Raw genomic sequence first — 20,503 nt, forward strand, 5'->3', positions numbered from 1 at the left:
TCTAGTCCATGCTTTCAGTGTTGCATCTTTGCCTTTCTTCCTTTACCTACCATATTTTTTTACTTCTCTCCAGCCCCATTCTATCTTTTCATACTAGCCATTTCCTACCATTTTCTCTCTGAAATTCTGTTCAGTCTCCTGCAGAGATCTTTTATTGTATGCCATTGTGTCGCTGCCTGAGCTAAACCGCTGCCTCACATAATGAATACATCACCCATCTCCATCTCTTCATGTCCAGACTATCTTGTTTTTGGATTTCAGACTTTATTATTTTTTTATTTATATAGCTTTATATGTGTGTAAACACCTATGGAGGAGACCTCTGCCTTTTTCTGTACACGGCTTTCTCGCCTCTGACACGAGAGGCAAGTCTCTTAGGAGGGTATAATTACCTTGTTAGCACTTTTACAGGGGGGAAAAGGGGCAAATTAATGCCTACATGTGCTGTTGTATGGTGCCAGACTACAGTGCATTCAGCACTGTCAGGTGGTTGAATGACAGAGGGCCAATACGCCATCCTTGGAAGTAGTGAACACTGCCACTGTTTGGGGCATCTCTAGCAAAGTGTGAGAATAGCCTCAAGTCATAGGTAAAATGGAGGATACTTGTATATCATAACAGAGCTTCAGCTGTTTAGGACTTTAAGTTTGCAGTTTGACTATTGGTTTGTGTAGCTTGATTACATACTGATATGATTTGAAGATATTACAGATATAGTTTTTTGGTTCTCAGATTTTATTTTTAGCACCTGTTGTGAAAGTAGTTAAGATGTTAATTGCTAATTGAGTTAAGTTAGACATCTAGTATTTGCTGAAGTTTTTCATAAACACCCATGGTAGGCAATAACAGGACTAACTAACAAAACATTAGAAATATGGGAAATTGAGTTTTGGTAATGAGACAGGAGATTGGTGAGGTGAGCGACAAAATGTGAAGGGTCTACTAAGGAGGAGACACTGTTTTGACTCTTTAAACATTGAAAGCAAAGACTGAGTTCATCGTGGACAGTGCAGTAGGAAACAGGAAGTGCAGTACATTGTGGGAAAAGTTAAGAAGGGAACAGTCATTCGGTGAATGTCAAGAGGCAGGTGTGAGATTCAAGCTGCTGTGTCCAGCTGTCTTAAGAATATTTTTTTTTTCTTGGAGAATTGGTCTTTTTGTGCAGAACAGGCTAAGGAAGAAATGCAAAAGTTTGTCCAAAAAAAACATTGCCATCAAACATTCTGCTGCTCAGGCTTCTGATAATTAAGCCCACAGAGAGACTTTGCATGTGAAACCTTTTCCAGTGTTCCAGAGGAAAATTATTCAGAGACAGGAATAAAGCACAGGAGTTGCCTAGAAGAATTAGGAGTACTTTGAAACCAGAGTCTGAGGTTGTGTCTGAGGTTTGCTAGGTCATAGGAACTCTCCGTTCCTTCCATACAATATTGAAGAAGTGCATTAGTCACTCTATCTCAACCATGTCCAGTACTTTCAGCATTTGTTCTAGTATCTCATCCATACCTGTAGCCTTGCCATTGAAGAGACTGCAGTAACATGTCCCTATCCACCAGAGATTTTAGGCACTTCCTTCTGATGCCATCATCCTAATGAGCTCTTCAAAGTGTTTCTTCTACCTGTTAACCTTTTTAATAGGGCCCAGTACTTCCCCCACCCATGATTATCATAGCCTGAGTGATATTGCACTTTTCTCTCCTTCGGTGCTCAGGCTATGATAATCATGGGTGGGGGAAGTACTGGGCCCTATGATTATCATAGCCTGAGTGATATTGCACTTGATTATCATAGGGCCCAGTACTTCCCCCACCCATGATTATCATAGCCTGAGTGATATTGCACTTTTCTCTCCTTCGGTGCTCATTGATTAGCCAGAAACTCTGTGAGGTCAAGACCATTAGGTAGACCTTACATATGGCATCTTAAGACTGTTCTCATGTTTAAGCTTCTGCAGTTCCTCCCAAATGAATCATGATTGCTTGCCTAAAGAATGCAATACTGACCGGTATTACTGAAGATGGGCAAGGGCCCCATAGACCATTATATAGGCCAAGATCTGTTCTAAATCATGACTACAAAGTATTTGTGTTAAGAGAATGGCAAAAACGTTACAAAAATTGATATGGCTCTATGTGCATATATGGTTTGGTCATAGTATTTATTCTAGGACAGTGGAACCTGCATTTTAATGCTCTCTGACTTGTTCACTAATTTTAAAATTATGAACCTGTGAATGTAGTTTTATTCGTAAACAGGTGAAGTGAACATTTGTATTCCCAAACAGTATAATCGAATTTTTAATGGCTAAGAGGCAAAGTAAAGGCATGAGGAGTTCTTTCTAACAGGTTGAGTTAAAATAGAGGAATCAGGCAAGGGTATCTTCTTTTACTTTTCTTATTTGCAATGTACTTGGAAACTGTAGTTCACAAAGGTAGCAGTGTAATTAGTATGATAGTCAAGGAAAAGTAGATCTTGCAGTTGATATCAACAGTGTGCAGTGGGATATTTAAGAAAGTTGCAAATATTTTTTGGATATAAATTAAATGAAGGTAAAAAAGACTAAATTGTTTGTCCATAAACTAGTTCACCCGTACATATTTATGAGAATGTAAAAAGATTTGTTTATTTTCATTTGTTTACCAGAACAGTCTGTCTGGGCAAAGCCCCTTTTCAGTGGAGGTCCAGAGATGGTCACTGTTACTACTATTAGAGCGATAGGTTATATACAAATGTTAACACAGTCTAAAAACTGCAATGTTACAGTAATAGTAAAGTATCGACAATATGCAATGTTACATTCATGGTAATGTATTCTACAATTAGGAACAGCTGGAGTCCAATAGGTATCAAGACAAATGATACAAAGGCTCCGGGATTGAGCAGATGTAATCCGTTAACAGCCATTGTTTTCCCCATTAGGGATAGAATACCATGGAAGGCTAATAATGGAATGTTGCAGTGCTGACGGTCAGGATTTACGTTATGCAATGTAAGGTATAGATTTGTGCGGTGGTGGTGCTGCGGTAGCGTTGTCTCCTCACAGTTAGACGTTGCCCGTTCAATTCTCAGTTAGAGCATCTTCTGTGTGGCGATATGCGTGAACGGGCGTTCCTTGGTTGAAGGTTGTGCGTTAGGCCCGGCAAGCCAGTACGTAAAACTCTACTGCCAATCATTAGCGGACCGGAGTTCCGTTGTGGCGACCCCTAAGTGGGGAAAAGCCGAAAGACACAAACAAATGTATGGTATAGGTTTGTAATTTACAATCTTGCAAAAGAAGAGGTGAAACAAGTGTTTTCTGTGTAGATAAGAGAGCCACTGCTCTGCTGGTAAAATATAGACAGAGAGAAAGGCTAGTGCTAAACTGTGGAGAAAAGAGAAAGGGGGTTGTTTTGGAGAAGGGAGGTTGTTCAGGTGAAAGTGGGAGATGAAGAGAAAGTGTGAGATCGTAACACGTGAAGTTGTTTACAGGGTGCTTGCACTGGATGTAATGCTGAGTTATTGCAGAGGCAATGAGCCTAGATTTATCTAGGGGTAGAGTATGAGCAAGTCCATGAATCCATCAGGTGGTGATTCACTTGTTTAATGGATTTCAGATTATCACCTAATTTTAGGGTAAGTGGGATAGAGACAAAAGGTGAGTATCCCTTGCTGAATTGTTAGATTTGAATATTTGCAATAGATGTTTGTCTGCTAAACAAAGGGTTCTGTTTTGTGTGTAGTGTAGGATGATGTTTAATAGACATGGACATTTTCTGGTTTGTAAATGAGGATATGAGTGGTGACTGGTTGTGAATAGGCTAGGGAACATGGAAGTTCAGTCCAGTAGAGTTGTTTTACTGCCAAGCAAAAGTGTGATTTGTGAGACAGATTAGCTGCAATTTTGCTTCTTTGGTGTATTACTGCTCAAGCAGGTATAAATGGCTACCTTGCAAGTACATAGGTTATTGCATTGTCTTTTCTGTCCATGTATCATGTAAGATGTATCCTGTGGAGGGTGCCAAGTAGTGTTCCGCTATGGCTTTTTAGATGGTAGTCAAAATTCATGTTTTCATCAATAATGACACCCCTAGTAATGTAGTATGGGTTTACTAGTTCTTTTGTGGTGGTATTTGAAGAAGTTAGGGTTGAGAGTTTTCTGTTCATTGTATTGTTTTGGGGTAAATAGAAGTAGTTTGGATTGTTGTAGTTAAGGAACAGTTGAATCATGAGACCATGACACTATAGACTGGAGAGATTCCTGGATTACCCGCTGCAATTTTTCTAGGGTTTTTTAGGAGACGAGTGTGGAAATTTGCATTGTTTACTGGCTTTGTGGAGATTGTTTATGAAAATGTTGAAGAGAAGTGGACCTAGAACAGAACCTTGGGGAATGCCCATAGTTACAGAAATAGAGGAGATGTCTGTCTGCCATTTCACAGCCTGCTGCACAGATAGTCAGGGGGAGGTTGGGATGAGAATGCCTGTGGCCATAATGGGCGATTTAAGAAGTTTAGGATGGGAAGTAGTATTGAAAGCCGTTATTGACATAAGCTTGCCTGCATTTCTATATTTAGGTGTATGGAGTAAAAAGGCTTCTGCTGCAGGAGCAAAGGGTATGTAGGGAAAAATCCAAGCAGAAGGTTATTAAAAATAAGAGACTGGAAACTGATTGTCATTGACCTCCTCTTAGATTTTAAGACACAGGCAATGAAATGTTTTTAAGTCCCTTTAATCCTGCATGTAAGCTAAGCATAATTGTATTAGCCAGAGGAAAGGTTGTGGATGGCAAGAAAGAGTTGAAAGAATTTATTTGAAAAGGGAAAAAAGCAAAAGTAAATTTGGATTTGACTGTCTCTTGTAAAGGGATACTTGTAAATCTATGCAACTGAGACGCACACAAGCAGAGGGATATAGATTTAAGGGGGGAAATGACAGTAAAACAATGCAAAACTACATGGGATGCACAAAGATTAAGGTCTTTGGAAGCAGTGTTTAATGAGAAGAATAATTATAAAAGATATATTTATAAATTGGAAGACAGTAATGACTAACCAGTAAGGGAGTGGAGAAAGAAGATAATGCCAGTAGTAATGCATTCAACTAAGAGAACAGAAAACGGGCAAGACATGTAGAAAGTAACTGGAGGAAATTAACAATGGAACCGTGCTACTTGGGGGCAAATACACTGGAAGAGAAAAGTGCTAGAATAAGATGTAGCCAAACAGATGTTTGACTTGCAAGCCGTATAGTGCTATCTGTAATCTTTTCCATAGTGGGGATTGTTGGCAGAACGTAGAGAGGGACTAAAGTACTAAGTGAAAGACCAGCTCTGGTGAGGATTTCATTGTTAAAAAGAACAGAAGACCTTCTCAACATTAATTAGTTAAGGTATATAAAACACTGTATGATAACTATAAGAATCAATCAGAGGAGGTTAAAAAAAGGTTGGGATGGAAGATGCAAATGACAAATTACAAAAGAACAATGTGAGCGAGGCCCTATGGTATGCAGCAAAGTCCAGAAGATGTAGGATATTTGCATGGAAATGTCTACTTTTTGTAGTACAAATAGAAGATTTTCCCTTAAGTGGGTAGTAGTTATTGGAGATGTGAAGGGAAGGAGAAAAGAAACCGAGAACACTTTTTTCTGGGAATCTGTGGACTTAATGGGACTCCTTACAAAATATCCTGGCACAGTTGTAGGGAGAACATATTATGTTTATTAAGGAGGCGATGCTATTGAGTTTAATGTTGTTAGCAGCCAAAAAACCAATCATGCAAAAGTGGAAATTGACTATAATAATGAAAATGAGTCTTGGAGATATAAACATTAAGAAAATTACTTTCTCCATTTTGTAATGTATATGGTACATTTGGGAACTGTTCTATACAAAACAGTAATCAAATAGATGAACAAAGCCTATAAATCAATCTGAATAGAAAAGTCTAAGTATGTTATAATGTGAGTAAAAAACAGAATTGTGATGGCGCTTACATGTGTAATGCGTGTACACAATAATGGAAAATGTTGAGATTTTTCTCTTCACCTGTAACAACTGAGCTTGCATTGCAAGTCATATTCATGACTATTGGTCAAAAGTCTTTTCTCAAATGGATGAAGCAGTGAAAAATTGCTGAAAGCCACTTTCAGCAAACAAGTTTAAGTTTTTTTTTTTTTTTTTATGCAGGGGGAAAACACCCCATCCCTCTCCCATGTTGGGGTGAGACCTCAAAGACCCACCCCTGTCAATCCGGCAAACTGCGGTTGGCAAAACACATGTACCATGCGAATCAGTAATATGATGAATAGATAATGTTTAAAAAAAAAAAAAAACTGCCCCCTTCTCTTCTACATTGCTAGCTGCCACACTCACGTTTGCAAGTGTTCCTTACCACAGATACCAGAAGATCCAGAAGTTGCCACAGTGATGCAGATCAACTACCTTCTCAGCCTGAACACTGCCAAAATTAAATATTCTTGTAGGTAGAATCTTAATTTGTCTCCCACAGAGCACTGTGCTACATTTTCCTAAGATGATTGTCTTCCAATTTTGTCACTCTGTCCAAGCATATCCAGCTTTCTACCAAATTTTAACCAGTTAATAGCCCTACCTCTATTTTCACCCATGTGTCCATAATGTATGAATTTGTGTCCGATGATGTAGCTGCAGAATCTGTCATCAGCATTCTGCTCATTATGTATTAACTACACTGATGAGCCTCCTTTTATGTAGATAATTTCTGGCTTAGCCTGGAGTCCAGTACCCTCTCAAGTACTTCAGACACATTCTGCAAGAAGGTTGTAAGAACATACAGCTATTGAGGGATGTTCTTCGTGTTTTTCTGTTGCAGGCATTACATTTGGGTAATCTGCTGGCAGGTTGCCCTCAGTCTGCCTGAATAACAAAGTCTTGGGTCCTGCGTCTGTTGTCCCTTCTTCCATGACGTCAGGGGTATAAAACATGCAGCCGACTCCATTTTCATCAGTCAGTCTTGCCGCGCAGTGCGGAAGCAGAAGCAATTTGCAAGTGCCAGTTGGCCGACTCCTGAAATTTTCGTTTTCAAGTTTCAGAACCGAAGTCTTCAACCTAAAGCTAAGAACTCCGTTGGGGAAACCTTTTCTTGCTCCTTACCGATGTCAGTAAAAGTTAATAATTGTATTACTTGTGGGAAGAAAATACCTCATAAGGATTTTCATTTGTACTGTATTCCTTGCCTAGGCCCTGACCACAACGTGCCTTGCTGTCGGTTTTGTGCTAAATTTAACCAATGCAGTATTAAGCGTCTGTATATTTTTGCTTCTAAATATTTTGGCTCAAGATTTGATTATCCAGAAAAGTCATCTGTTAGCAATCCAGCTACCGGAATTCACAAAAAAATGCAAAGAAAGACAGAGACAGACCATCGAGGTCCAAAACCGACGAAGCTTCTCCTAAGCCAGTCGGAGGTGCTTTCGCAGCCCCTGATACCCGCTACTTGTGATTGTCAGGCCTCTACTGAGACCCATTCGAAGTCCGGTATGCCACGAAACAGTTCAAGTATTGAATCCGCGGATGTCTCTCCCTTAGATGGGTCTGGAGCCGCTGAGCAGGCACCGGCTTCTGAGTGTTTTCAGGCCTAAAGATTTGTATATTAAACCGATGCCATCCTCAAAAACAAGTCCAAAACCAACTTCTATGTCTAAAAAACTGATGCATGGGCCACGTGCTCAGGCCCCTATGCCTAAAAAACAAATGATCAAAATGGCTGAGGATTTAATTGCCTTGATCAGGGGTTCCCAACCCCCTCCTGCTAAGAGGGCCTAGGCAAGGCACTGATTATGAATCTTCAGATCAGGTTTACATTTCTTCTGATTCCTATTCTGATCAGGAATTATCTATTCCACCTTATGAGGACTCTGATGCAGAAGAATCCATGCCTTCTGCTTCTCCTCCTAAGGATTTTTCTTTTGGAAAATCTTTGCATATCTTAAGGGAACATTTTCAATGGGAGTCAGGATTTTTCAGAAACCAAAAAGAGGCTTAGGGATTTCCTTCTTCCTCAGCATAGGCCTTTGGCTATACCTCCTGTTCTAGACATTGTTGGTGATGTTTTCTCAGAATCCAGCATGGCTCCTGATTCCCTGCCTCCGGCACCTAGTAAGCCAGACAGATATTACAGGGTTCCTGACTCCCACAAATTTCTTTTTAAAAACCCTACTGCTAACCCTGAAACAATTTCTCAGGGTCCCAAGGGTGTTAAGGCTTCTATTGCTAAAAATCCTACCCCTTCTGATAGAGACTCCAGGGCGCTGGATAGATGGGGTAAGAAGGTTTACACGTCTGCAACCTTGGCAATCAGGGCTTTAAATTGTCAATTTCATATGCTTAAATATCAGCAGCATGTCATGGGCTTACTTAAACAGAAAATGATGTTGATTTCTGACTGTGTGGAAAATAGTTACAGGATTTATTGCATTCAGCTGAACAAGTTGGAAAAGCATCATTTGCAATGTGGTTTTGATTCCTCGGTGGCCTCTTGCAGGGCCGCTGTAACTGGATCTCTGATAAGAAGGCATGCTTGGCTCAAGGAGCAAAATCTGCCTGATAATGTTAAAGCAAAATTGTTGGATGCTCCTTTACAACAGGACAGTCCTTTTGGTAATAAGGCAGAAGAAGTTTTGAAAAAGATGGAAGACAATGCTAAATCTATGCAAACTGTAAGAGATTTCCTACAAGTGCAGCCACCCAGGTTCAGTAGGCACTGGCCTACTAAGAATTGGTCCTTTCCAGTACCCACCAGGGCCGCTCAGGTCAAACCCAGACACTCCAGGTTTCAGTCACAAGGAACTTACAGAACAAAACAATGGGGTGCCTCCACCTCCAAATCTGGAAGTAGCAAGGCACCCCCCCCCCCCAACGGTAAACAGTCTCAATGACTTTCCTCTGCCATTTCCAAGCACACATCTTTTGGCAGCCCCTTTGGGGGGGAAACTAGCCCTTCATGCACAAAATTGGCATCTAATTACCCAGGATAAGTGGGTTTTAAAGATAGTATCCCAGGGATACAGATTTCATTTCCACACATTGCCAATTTCAAATGGATGGCCAGATCTGCCTTCAAATCAGTGGGCAGAGGCCCAGAAACAAGATGTTCATCGTGCATACAGCTGCAGTAATCACATATGGGTTCTCTGCCATCAGGCCGGTCCTCAGTCGGCCGAATTCCAAAGTCTTGGTCCGGCGTCGGTTGTTGTCCCCTCTTCCCTGACGTCAGTGCAACAGGGGTATATAAGTTACAGCCGACGCCATATTCTTCAGTCTTTTTTGCCGCGTGGTGCCCGAAGCAGAAGCAGTTCGCAAGTGTCGGTCGGCCAGCTCCTGAATTTACGAAAAATTGGAAACCGAAGTCTTCTTTAAAGGTAAGTACCCCGTTGGGGAAACTTTTCTTGCCTCAGACCGATGTCAGACAAAGTTAACAATTGTATTTCTTGTGGGAAGCAAATACCGCATAAGGATTTTCATTCCCTTTGCATACCTTGTTTAGGCCCAGACCACGACGTCTCGGGCTGTCGCTTATGTGCGACTTTCAATAAACGCACTATTAAGCGTCGGGCGGAGTTCGCCCAACATTATTTTGGTAAAGCTTTTGATTATAAAATGTCGGATACTCCAACTACCGTTTTATCCAAAAAACGCAAGGATAAAGACCGATACGCGAGGACAGCGGTCTCCACCGACACCACGCCAAAGCCGGCTACATGTGGTCCGGTTCTCAGCGAGACGCCTATGCAGTCCCTGACTACCGACGACACTTCCTTGGCGGTGTCTTCTGTACCCGAGACAGCTGGTTCCTTGCCCCTTACTCAGACTTCAACCACCGAAACCACAGTGGGTGTTGAGCCTCCTAGTGTGGACAGGTCCACTTCCACCCGGGGTGTATTTAGGCCCTCATCTTCTTTTTCTATTAAGGCCTTCACTAAGTCAAAATCAGCCATGCATCCCAAGAGGCCTGTTGCACAGGGCCCATCCCAGGCTCCATGCCTAAAAAACAGATGCTTAAAATGGCTGAGGATTTAATTTCCTATATCAGGGGTTCCCAACCCTCTCCAGACAAGAGACCCAGAGTGGAGGAAGACTCTCCCTCTTCTGAATAAGGCTCCATTTTCTCAGAACATTCTGATGTGGAGGAACACTCGTACTCCCCTTATGAAGATTCTGATGCAGAACAGTCCATTCCATCTGTATCCCCCCCAGAGGATTTCTCTTTTGGGGAAACCTTGCACACCTGGAGGGAGCACTTCCACTGGGAAGGCCAAGACTTTTCTGATTCCAAGAAAAGGCTTAGGGAATTTCTTTTGTTACCTCAACACGGTTACTGAATTCTCTGGGATACACAATCAACAAAGAGAAATCCAGGCTGACACCATCTCAGAAAATAACTTTCCTGGGTGCCAACTTGGACACAAACACCCAGATGGCCTATCTTACACCAGAAAAACAAGGGCAACTAACTCAGTACTTCAAAACACTAGCAAATTGTACCAGGCTTACTGCAAGGAAAATCCTGCAGGCTCTGGGATTCATGGCATCTTGCATTCTTTTAATCCCATGTGCAAAGTTGCATATGAGAACTTCAATGGTACCTAAAAAACGTATGGTCTCAACACAGCCACAAGTTGGAAACAATAATACCAATGATTCCATGTTTGCCAAAGGAATTTCTATGGTGGGCCCAAGCATGTCAAGCAAACACAGGTCTCCCATTCTGCAAGCCTCAAGCAAATCAAGTCATCACAACAGATGCCTCAGACTATGCCTGGGGGGCACACATGACAGACAGGTGCATTCAGGGCAAATGGTCCCAAAAGGAAAAGCACATTCACATCAATCAAAAAGAAATGCTAGCAGTGATAAATGCAATTACAGCATTCAAGGACCTCCTGCATCCAGGGCAATTATTGATAAGAACAGACAACACCACAGTAATGTGGTACATAAACAAACAAGGAGGAACACATTCATATCCTCTGTGCAGACTAGCCATGACACTTTGGAACTTGGCTCTGGAATGGCAAATCGAACTTCAAGCACACTACTTGCCAGGTTTGGAAAACACGCTGGCAGACAACCTAAGCAGAAATATGACAGATCCACACGAATGGAAGCTACATCCACAGGTGTTTACAGAGATAATCCAAGCATGGGGAAGGCCAGACATAGATCTCTTCGCATCCCATAGGAACCATCAATTGGAAAAGTTTTGTTCCAGGACCTTTCATCCAAAGGCATGGAGGGTGGACGCCCTTTCATTCAGTTGGACAGCATGGACAGTGTATGCTTTCCCACCTCTGCCCCTTCTATCCAAGGCACTCTTGAAAACAAGAGCAGACAGACCGAAGATGATACTAATTGCTCCAGACTGGCCAAGGCAGCACTGGTACCCACTCCTAAGGAGCCTAACACACTCCTCCTTGGCCTCTACCTCTAATGCCTCTTCTACTGACTCAGCACAACTACAAAACTCTTCACAGTCCGCTAAAAACATTCAAGCTTGCTGCATGGAAAATTCCTTAACACTACAGCAGACCCTACTCTCCAAAGAGGTGCAGGATGTCATTCTGGAGGCCAGAAGGCCATCTACTAGGAGGACTTGCTCCGCAAAATTGAAACGGTTTTGCTCATGGAATGAGAAATGAGGCCAGGACCCTAGAAAACTGGATCTGCCTCCGGTATTACAGTATCTAGCTGAGCTACTGAACAGTGGACTTTCATTCTCCTCCATAAAAATCCATGCCTCAGCCATTTCTGCAGAATGCAACACGGATCCACCGTTATTCTCTCATCCACATTTAAGACAATTCCTCGGAGGGGCTAAGAATATAAGACCACCTAGGAAACAACCAGTGCCAGCCTGGGATCTTAATTTCATCCTAGAAAAATTAACATTGCCTCCTTTTGAACCAGCTGCCTCAACAGATTTGCAATACTTGTCCTGGAAAACAGCTTTCCTTCTGGCCATTACCTCAGCTCGTAGGGTCTCGGAACTTCAAGCCCTCATGGCTGTGCAGCCCTTTCTTATCTTCCATCAGGACAGGGTTTCCCTTCGTACCAACCCGTCATTTATGCCTAAAGTGGTATCCAAGGTAGCTTTAAATCAAGCCATACACTTACCTACCTTTTATCCCAATCCTCAAAACAAAGGGGAAAGGCTGCTACATTCTTTAGACATCCATAGGCAGCTTCGTTACTATTTGGACAGAACAAAGCCTTTCAGGAAATCAGAACAACTTTTTGTCTTATGCTGTAGGAGCTCAAGGGAAGTCTATTACCAAACAGACCATCTCTAAATGGATAGGTCACTGCATACGTTTTTGTTACTCCCATCATGGGAAATCTTTCCCTGCAGGCATCAGACCACACTCCACCAGGGCCACAGCTACCTCCACAGCCTTCCTCAGAGGAGTTCCTACCAAAGATATCTTGGAGGCAGCCACTTGGAGTTCAGTACATACCTTCACTAGACACTACCACCTGCCTTTATACTCCAAAACTAGAGCAGGCTTTGCTACTGCTGTATTGCAGGGCATTCTAGCTCATCCCAGTTCTACCTAGTGCCTACCACCCTGTGCGTAGCTTTGGGATTCTACCCATATGTGATTACTGCAGCTGTATGCACGATGAATATAGTACAGTTTTGTACCTACCATAAATGTAGATGTTTACAGCTGCAGTACAGGTTTCCCTCCCTCCTTCCCCTCTAGATATAGGACTAGTGGCTGACCCCTTCACATACAACCTATTTTGGGTTAGCCTCTTTTGGTGTATTTGCTTGCAACTACTCTTATTTGATAACATTGCATTGCTTGTATATATTTTTATATATATATATATATTCATATAATTTATCTATTGCCTTCCTTTGGGGGCACCTGACATCTGGGGCAAGAAAAGACTGAAGAATATGGCGTCGGCTGTAACTTGTATACCCTTGTCACACTGACGTCAGGGAAGAGGGGACAACAACCGACGCTGGACCAAGACTTTGGAATTCGGCCGACCGAGGACCCGCCTGACGGCAGAGAACCCATATGTGATTACTTGCAGCTGTATTAGCATTCGAACATCTACATTTATGGTAGGTACAAAACTGTACTTTATGTCCCTCATGGATATGGGGGCTATTCAACTAGTACCAGAAAAGGAAAAAGGACAAGGTTTTTATTCAAGACTTTTCCTGTTACCCAGAAAAGACAAATCATGGCATCCAATTCTGGACTTATCCATTCTAAATACTTTCCTGGACATTCCAAAATTCAAGATGCTGACTCTACAACAGTTACTGCCTATGCTAGGCAAGGATGCCTGGTTGGTAAATCTAGACTTAAAGGAGGCTTACCTGCATATCCCAATCGGGGAATCTTGCAGAAGATACCTCCGCTTCAAAGCAGGCTATTTGCATTACCAGTTCTCTGCACTGCCCTTTGGCTTATCTACTTTGCCCAGGGTCTTCACAAAGTGCCTGGCACCAGTAATTGCATTTTGCAGACAATGAAACATTCAAATTTATCCTTATCTGGACGATTGTCTAATTCAGACAGAAAACAAGGACACTTCTACAGCATCTGGCGTTTGTAAAAAAAAAAAAAAAAAAAAAGCTTCTAACTTGCCTAGGGTACACCATAAACGAAAAAGAAATCACAACTGGTACCCTCTCAAAAAATTACATTCCTGGGTGCAAGCTTGAACACAACTGCCCAGATGGCTTACCTCACGCCAGACAAACAAATCCAATTGATGGATGACTTCAAACAAGTGGCCACAAAAACCCAGTTATCTGCAAGACAAATTCTGCAGACCTTGGGGATCATGGCTTCCTGTATTCTTCTAATTCCATAAGCGAGACTGCATATGAGGAAACTTCAATGGTATCTAAAAAGCTTATGGAGTCAACACTGTCACAGTCTAGAAGCAATGATTCCTATCATTCCTTCCCTACAGCAAGAGTTACTATGGTGGGCAGAGGCCTGCCACCAAAACAAGGGACTGTCATTCATTCCACCCCCTTCCACCCAAACCCTGAATACAGACGCATCAGACTATGCTTGGGGGGGCGCATCTGGCAGGGAGATGCATTCAGGGCGAATGGAGCCCAAATCAAATGCACCTGCATATCAACCAGAAAGAGATGCTAGCTGTACAGAATGCTCTGACAGCTTTCAAGGACTTTCTTCATCCAGGACAACTACTGATAGACAGACAACACCACAGTCATGTGGTACATAAACAAACAGGGGGGTACCCACTCCTACCCCCTTTGCAGACTAACCATGGCCCTGTGGAACACAGCCTTGTCTTATCAAATACATCTACAAGCTCAATTTCTGCCAGGAAAGCAAAATACTCTGGCAGACGAACTAAGCAGAAATCTTATGGACCCACACGAATGGAAACTGGATCCACAGATCTTCAGCATGTTGACACGCAAATGGGGGAGCCCAGACATAGTTTTGGGGTGAGGCAAAAAGATCTATCAGTTGGACAAATTCCGCACAAGAATCCATCACAAAAAAGCTTGGAAAGTGGATGCTCTATCCTTCAGCTGGAAAAAACTATCATTCTATGCTTTTCCCCCTCTTTCTCTGCTCTCCACGGTATTACTAAGTCAGACAGGAAAAACCAAAAATGATCCTGATTCCTCCAGACTGGCCTCGCTAACACTGGTACCCACTCCTACGCAATATGTCACACCTTCCTCCGTGGTACCTGCCTCAGACACCTTGTCTACTGTCTCAGCAGAACTTTCAAATTCTACATACCCAGCTCCAAACTCTGAATCTTGCAGCATGGCTAATCAACTAATTTCACCAGTTACATCTCTCAGCAAACCTGTGATGGATGTCATTTTGGAGGCTAGAAGGCCTAGTACTAGAAAATCTTATGCGGACAAATGGAAAAGATTCTGTGCCTGGAACCAATCACAAAGAATAAGCACAGCAATGCCCAGTATTCCTCAGATTCTGCAATATTTAACTGAGATGCTTCACAAGGGCCTATCTTTCTCTTCCATAAAAATCAACGCTTCTGCCATTTCAGCTCATTGCAACACAGAGCCACCCCTCTTTTCTCATCCCCTGTTAAAGCAGTATCTCAGAGGGGCCAAAAATTTAAGACCTCCCAGGAGAGCACCAACTCCTTCATGGGACCTCAATTTTGTGTTGGAAAAACTCACCCTGCCTCCTTTTGAGCCAGCTGCTACTACAGACATAAAATTTCTCTCTTGGAAGACAGCTTTTCTTTTACCAGTCACTTCAGCTAGAAGGATCTTAGAACTTCAGGCTCTCATGGCAGTGGAGCCTTTTATTATTTCCTACCCGGACAGGGTAGCGCTCAGGACCAATCCATCCTTTATGCCTAAAGTAGTGTCCAGTGTAACTCTTATCAGACCATTCATCTGCCAACTTTTTTCCCAAATCCACAAAGCAAGGGGGAGTGCATTCTACATTCATTGTTTGTACACGGACAACTAAGATTCTACTTGAACAGGACAAAATCTCCTAGAAAATCTGAGCAACTACTGGTGGCATTTGCTGCAGGGGTGGAGGGAAAGGCTATCTCAAAGCAGACAATTTCAAAATGGATAAGCCATTGTATTCATTTCTGCTACATGCATCATGGTAAAACTGTTCCCAGGGGGATCAGATCCCATTCCACCAGGGCTGTATCTACTTCTGCAGCCTTTCTCAGAGGGGTTCCTACCAGAGACATTCTAGAAGCTGCTACCTGGAGCTCAGTTCATACATTAACCAAGCATTACCATTTACCTCTCTTCTCTAAATCCAGAGCAGGCTTTGCCACTGCTGTCCTGCAGGGCCTTATAGCTGCTCCTAATGCTGTATAATTCCATTCTGCCAGCCATAGCTTTGGGATTCTACCCAAATGTAATGACTGCAACAGTGAAACACAAAGAACATAGTACAGTTGTGTACACTTACCATAAATGTAGATGTTAGAGTGTATTCACTGTTGCAGTCCTGGTTACCTACCCACCAGCCCCGTTTTTCTCTTTTTATACCTCTTCTTTCTGTTACTATGCTGAAAAGCCTTTTTGTTGTATTTGCTTTTATTTGAAGGTATATTTTTTTGTGTTTTAAATTACATGCACACACACATACATATATATATATATATATATATATATATATATATATATTTATTTATTTATTTTATTTATTTATTTGTTTTTTTTATTTTTTTTTTGCTCCTCATTTGAGGGGCACCTGACATCTGGGGCAAGAAAAACTGATGAAAATGGCATCACCTGCATGTTTTATACCCCTGACGTCATGGAAGAAGGGACAGCAACCGAAGCAGGACCCAAGACTTTGTTATTCAGGCCGACTGAGGGCAACCTGCCAGCAGATTACCCAAATGTAATGACTGCAACAGTGAATATACTTGAACATCTACATTTATGGTAAGTGTACACAACTGTACTTTTTCCTTCTCTGCAACATGTGTAGCACCGAGGAAACTTTCTCGTACACAGGAAAAAAAATAAAAAAAACTCCATCCACAATGGTCTCAGATTGTGGGCTGCAAGTATCCCTTCATACACCCTGGGCTGTTTTAGGTGTAACTGCAAAGTAGGATGGAGATCACTACTTTCCACTGATCAAGTCTGGACCCAGAACCCATGCCTTGCAGAGAAGAAAGTCCATGTATATTCTGTCTATTTTCCCCTATTGCCCCAGACTCTGTTTCCATACAGATAATTTGTTCATATTCTTCGTGTTTCACTGTTGCAGTTATTACATTTGGGTTATCTGCTTGCAGGTAGCCCTCAGTCGGCCTGATTAACAAAGTCTTGGGTCCTGCATCGGTTGCTGTCCCTTCTTCCATGACGTCGGGTCATCAGGGGTATAAAACATGCAGCAGATGCCATTACATCAGTCTGTCTTGCCGTGCGGTGCCCGAAGCAGAAGCAGTTTGCAAGTGCCGGTCGGCCGACTCCTGAAATTTTCGTTTTCAAGTTTCAGAACCGAAGTCTTCAACTAAAGAGAAGTACCCTGTTGGGGAAACTTTTTCTTGCTCCTTACTGATGTAAGTAAAAGTTAGTTTTTGCATTACTTGTGGAAAGCAAATACCTCATAAAGATTTTCATTCATTCTGTATTCCTTGCTTAGGCCCTGACCACGACGTACCTTGCTGTTGGTTTTGTGCTTTATTTAATCAGCACATTATCTGTTGTCGGTATATTTTCGCCTCTAAATATTTCGGTTCTTGGTTTAATTATCCAGAAATGTCATCACTTATATGACTACTGGGATTACGAAAAAAACGCGAAGATAAAGACAGAGACAGGCCGCCAAGGTCCAAAACTGCCGACGACTCTTCTCCTAAGCCAGTCGCCAGTTCGCCAGTACTCAGTGAGGCGCTTTAGCAGCCCCTGATATCCGATACTTCTGATTCGTAGACTTCTACTGAGACCCATTCGGAGTCCGGTATGCCGCGAGATGCTTCAACTATGGAACCCACAGATATCTCTACCTTGGATGGTTCCGGAGCCGCTGTGCAGGCACCGGCTTCAGAGGGTGTATTCAGGCCTATGGACTTGCATATTAAACAGACGTCTCCTTCTTTACTTGGGCCTAAATCTCGAACCATGCCAAAAAAAATGACGCTCAGGCTTCTATGCCTAAAAAAACAAATGATAAGAATGGCTGAAGATCTAATAACTCTAATCAGAGGTAGCCAACCCCCCCCCCCCTGCTTCTAAGAGGCCTAGGACTGTTGTTTATGAATCTTCTGACCAGGATTCTATTTTTTCTGATTCTTCTGATGATCTGGATTTGCCCTTATCTACTTGTGAGGATTCTAATGAAGAGGATTCTATTCCCTCTGCTTCCCCTCCAGAGGATTTTTCTTTTGGTGAAACCGTACATACTCTAAGGGAGCATTTCCACTGGGAAAGCCAGGATTTTTCTGATTCAAAAAAGAGGCTCGGGGATTTCTTACTTCTGCCTCAGCATAGGCCTTTAGCTTTCCCTCTTGTACTAGACATTGTTGATGCTTTTTCGGAATCTAGTTTGGCCACTGATGGCCTTGCATCCTGCTCCCAGAAAACCTGACAGATACTACAGGGTCCCTGAGTCACATAAGTTCCTTTTTAAAAATCCTATTGTGGCTCCAGAGACCATTTCTCAGGGGCCCAAGGGCATTAAGGCTTCTACTGCTAAAAATCCTACCCCTTCTGATAGAGGCTCCAGGGCGCTGGATCGATGGGGTAAGAAGGTTTACACTTCTGCAACCTTGGCCATTAAGGCTTTAAACTGCCAGTTTCATATGTCAAAGTATCAGCAACATGTTATTGGATTGCTTAAACAGAAAATGGTGTTGATTCCTGATTATGTGGAAAATAAAGAATTACAGGATTTAATGCATTCTTCTGAACAGGTTGGAAAACATACTTTGCAATGTGGTTTTGATTCATTAGAGGCCGCTTGCAGGGCTGCTGTTACTGGGTCTGTGCTCAGAATGCATGCTTGGCTGAAGGAGCAATCTTTACCTGACCATGTTAAAGCTAAATTGTTGGATTCTCCCTTAAGTCAGGACCGCCTGTTTGGCAACAAGGCTGAGGAAGTTCTTAAAAAGATGGAAGATGAAGCTAAATCTATGCAAACTGTTAAAGATTTCTTACAAGTTCAGCCTCCTAGATTTAGTAGGCACTGGCCCTACTTCCAGGTCTTCTCAAGCCAAACCCAGACACAGCAGGAGCCCCAAGTTTCAATCCCGGGGACACACAAGACTAAGCAGTGGGGGGGCCTCCACTTCCAAATCTGGGAGTAATAAGACTCCCCCCATGGTAAACTATCTCAATGACTTCCTTTTAAAATTTCCAAGCACTTATCAACTGACTGCCCGTTTGGGGGGAAAGATTGCTCTTCATACAAAGAACTGGGAGCTCATTACCCAGGACAAATGGGTTTTAAATAGTGTCCCAGGGATACAGATTTCACTTCCACATGTTACCAACACCAAACGGATGGCCGGACCTACCCCAAACCAGTGGGCAGAGGCCGAAAAACAAGTACTTTCTCTCTTAAGCATTGGGGCTGTTCAGTTGGTACCAGAAGAGGAAAAGGGACAAGGTTTCTACTCAAGACTTTTCCTGGTACCCAGAAAAGACAATTCATGGCGTCCTATCCTGGACCTGTCTACTCTAAACACCTTTTTGGAGATTCCAAAATTCAAGATGCTGACTCTTCACCAGTTACTTCCTATGCTAGGCAAAGACGCCTGGTTGGCAACACTAGATTTAAAAGAAGCATACCTGCACATCCTAATCAGGGAATCTTGCAGAAGATACCTTTGCTTCAAAGCAGGCTACACACACTATCAGTTCTCTACACTGCCCTTTGGCTTATCTACTGTGCCCAAGGTATTCACAAAGTGCCTAGCTCCAGTTATTGCATTTTGCAGGCAAAGATATTCAAATGTACCCATACCTGGACAATTGTCTAATTCAGGCAAAAAGCCAGGACATACTTTTGAATCATCTGGCCTTTGTACAAAGGGTTGTAACCTGTCTGGGGTACACCATAAACGAAAAGAAATCTCACCTGATACCCTGTCAACAAATTGTATTCCTTGGAACAAGTTTGAATACAACTTCCCAGATGGCTTACCTCATGCCAGAGAAACAAACTAATTTGACAACCTACTTCAAACAAGTGGCCACAAAAACCTTGCTGTCTGCAAGACGTGCTGCAAGCCTTGGGGTTCATGGCCTCCTGCATTCTTCTAATTCCATATGCAAGACTGCATATGAGGAAACTACAGTGATATCTAAAAAGCCTATGGTGTCAACATTCCCAGGATCTAGAAGCAATGTTTCCTATCATACTTTGCCTATGCCTAGAGTTCCTTTGGTGGGCAGAGGCCTGCCACCAAAATAAGAGACTACCTTTCACACCACCCCCTGCCGCCCAAACCCTAACGGATACATCAGACTATGCATGGGGGGGCTCACTTGGCAGGGAAGTGCATTCAGGGCAAATGGAACCAAAGTCAAATGCACCTGCATATCAATCAAAAAGAAGTGTTAGCTGTACAGAATGCTCTGACAGCCTTCAAGGACCACATTCTTCCAGGACAACTAATGGTAAAGATGGACAACACCACTGTTATGTGGTACATAAGCAGGGGGTACACATTTTTACCCCCTCTGCAGACTAGCCATGGCATTGTGGAACACAGCCTTGAGCTACCAAGTGCACCCACAAGCTCAATTCCTGACAGAAAAATTAAATACACTGGCAGATGGACTAAGCAGAAACCTCATTGACTCACACGAGTGGAAACTGGAACCAAGGATTTTCAACATATGGACAAGCAATTGGAGGAGCCCAGATATAGACCCATTTGCCTCTTCCCCAGAACTACCAGTTGGACACGCTTTGCACAAGGGCTCCCCACAAACGAGCCTGGGAAGTGGATGCTCTGTCCTTCAGCTGGAAAAACCTGTCAGTCTATGCCCCCCCCCCCCCC

The 20,503-nt window shown here is 42.7% G+C and overlaps 1 protein-coding gene across 1 annotated transcript in view; it reads left to right on the plus strand.

The window, feature by feature from the left end:
* LOC122800290 (vasodilator stimulated phosphoprotein) overlaps positions 1-20,503 on the plus strand; it is a 1,035,406-nt gene that overhangs the window by 675,357 nt on the left and 339,546 nt on the right. Inside the window, exon 6 of the mRNA XM_044073000.1 lies at positions 2,641-2,800. Coding sequence (XP_043928935.1) covers positions 2,641-2,800 — 160 coding nt within the window. The remainder of the gene's footprint in view (positions 1-2,640; positions 2,801-20,503) is intronic.

Source organism: Protopterus annectens, chromosome 1.part0 (genome assembly GCF_019279795.1).
Source record: "Protopterus annectens isolate FY-2018-M chromosome 1.part0, PAN1.0, whole genome shotgun sequence".
NCBI lineage: Eukaryota > Metazoa > Chordata > Ceratodontiformes > Protopteridae > Protopterus > Protopterus annectens.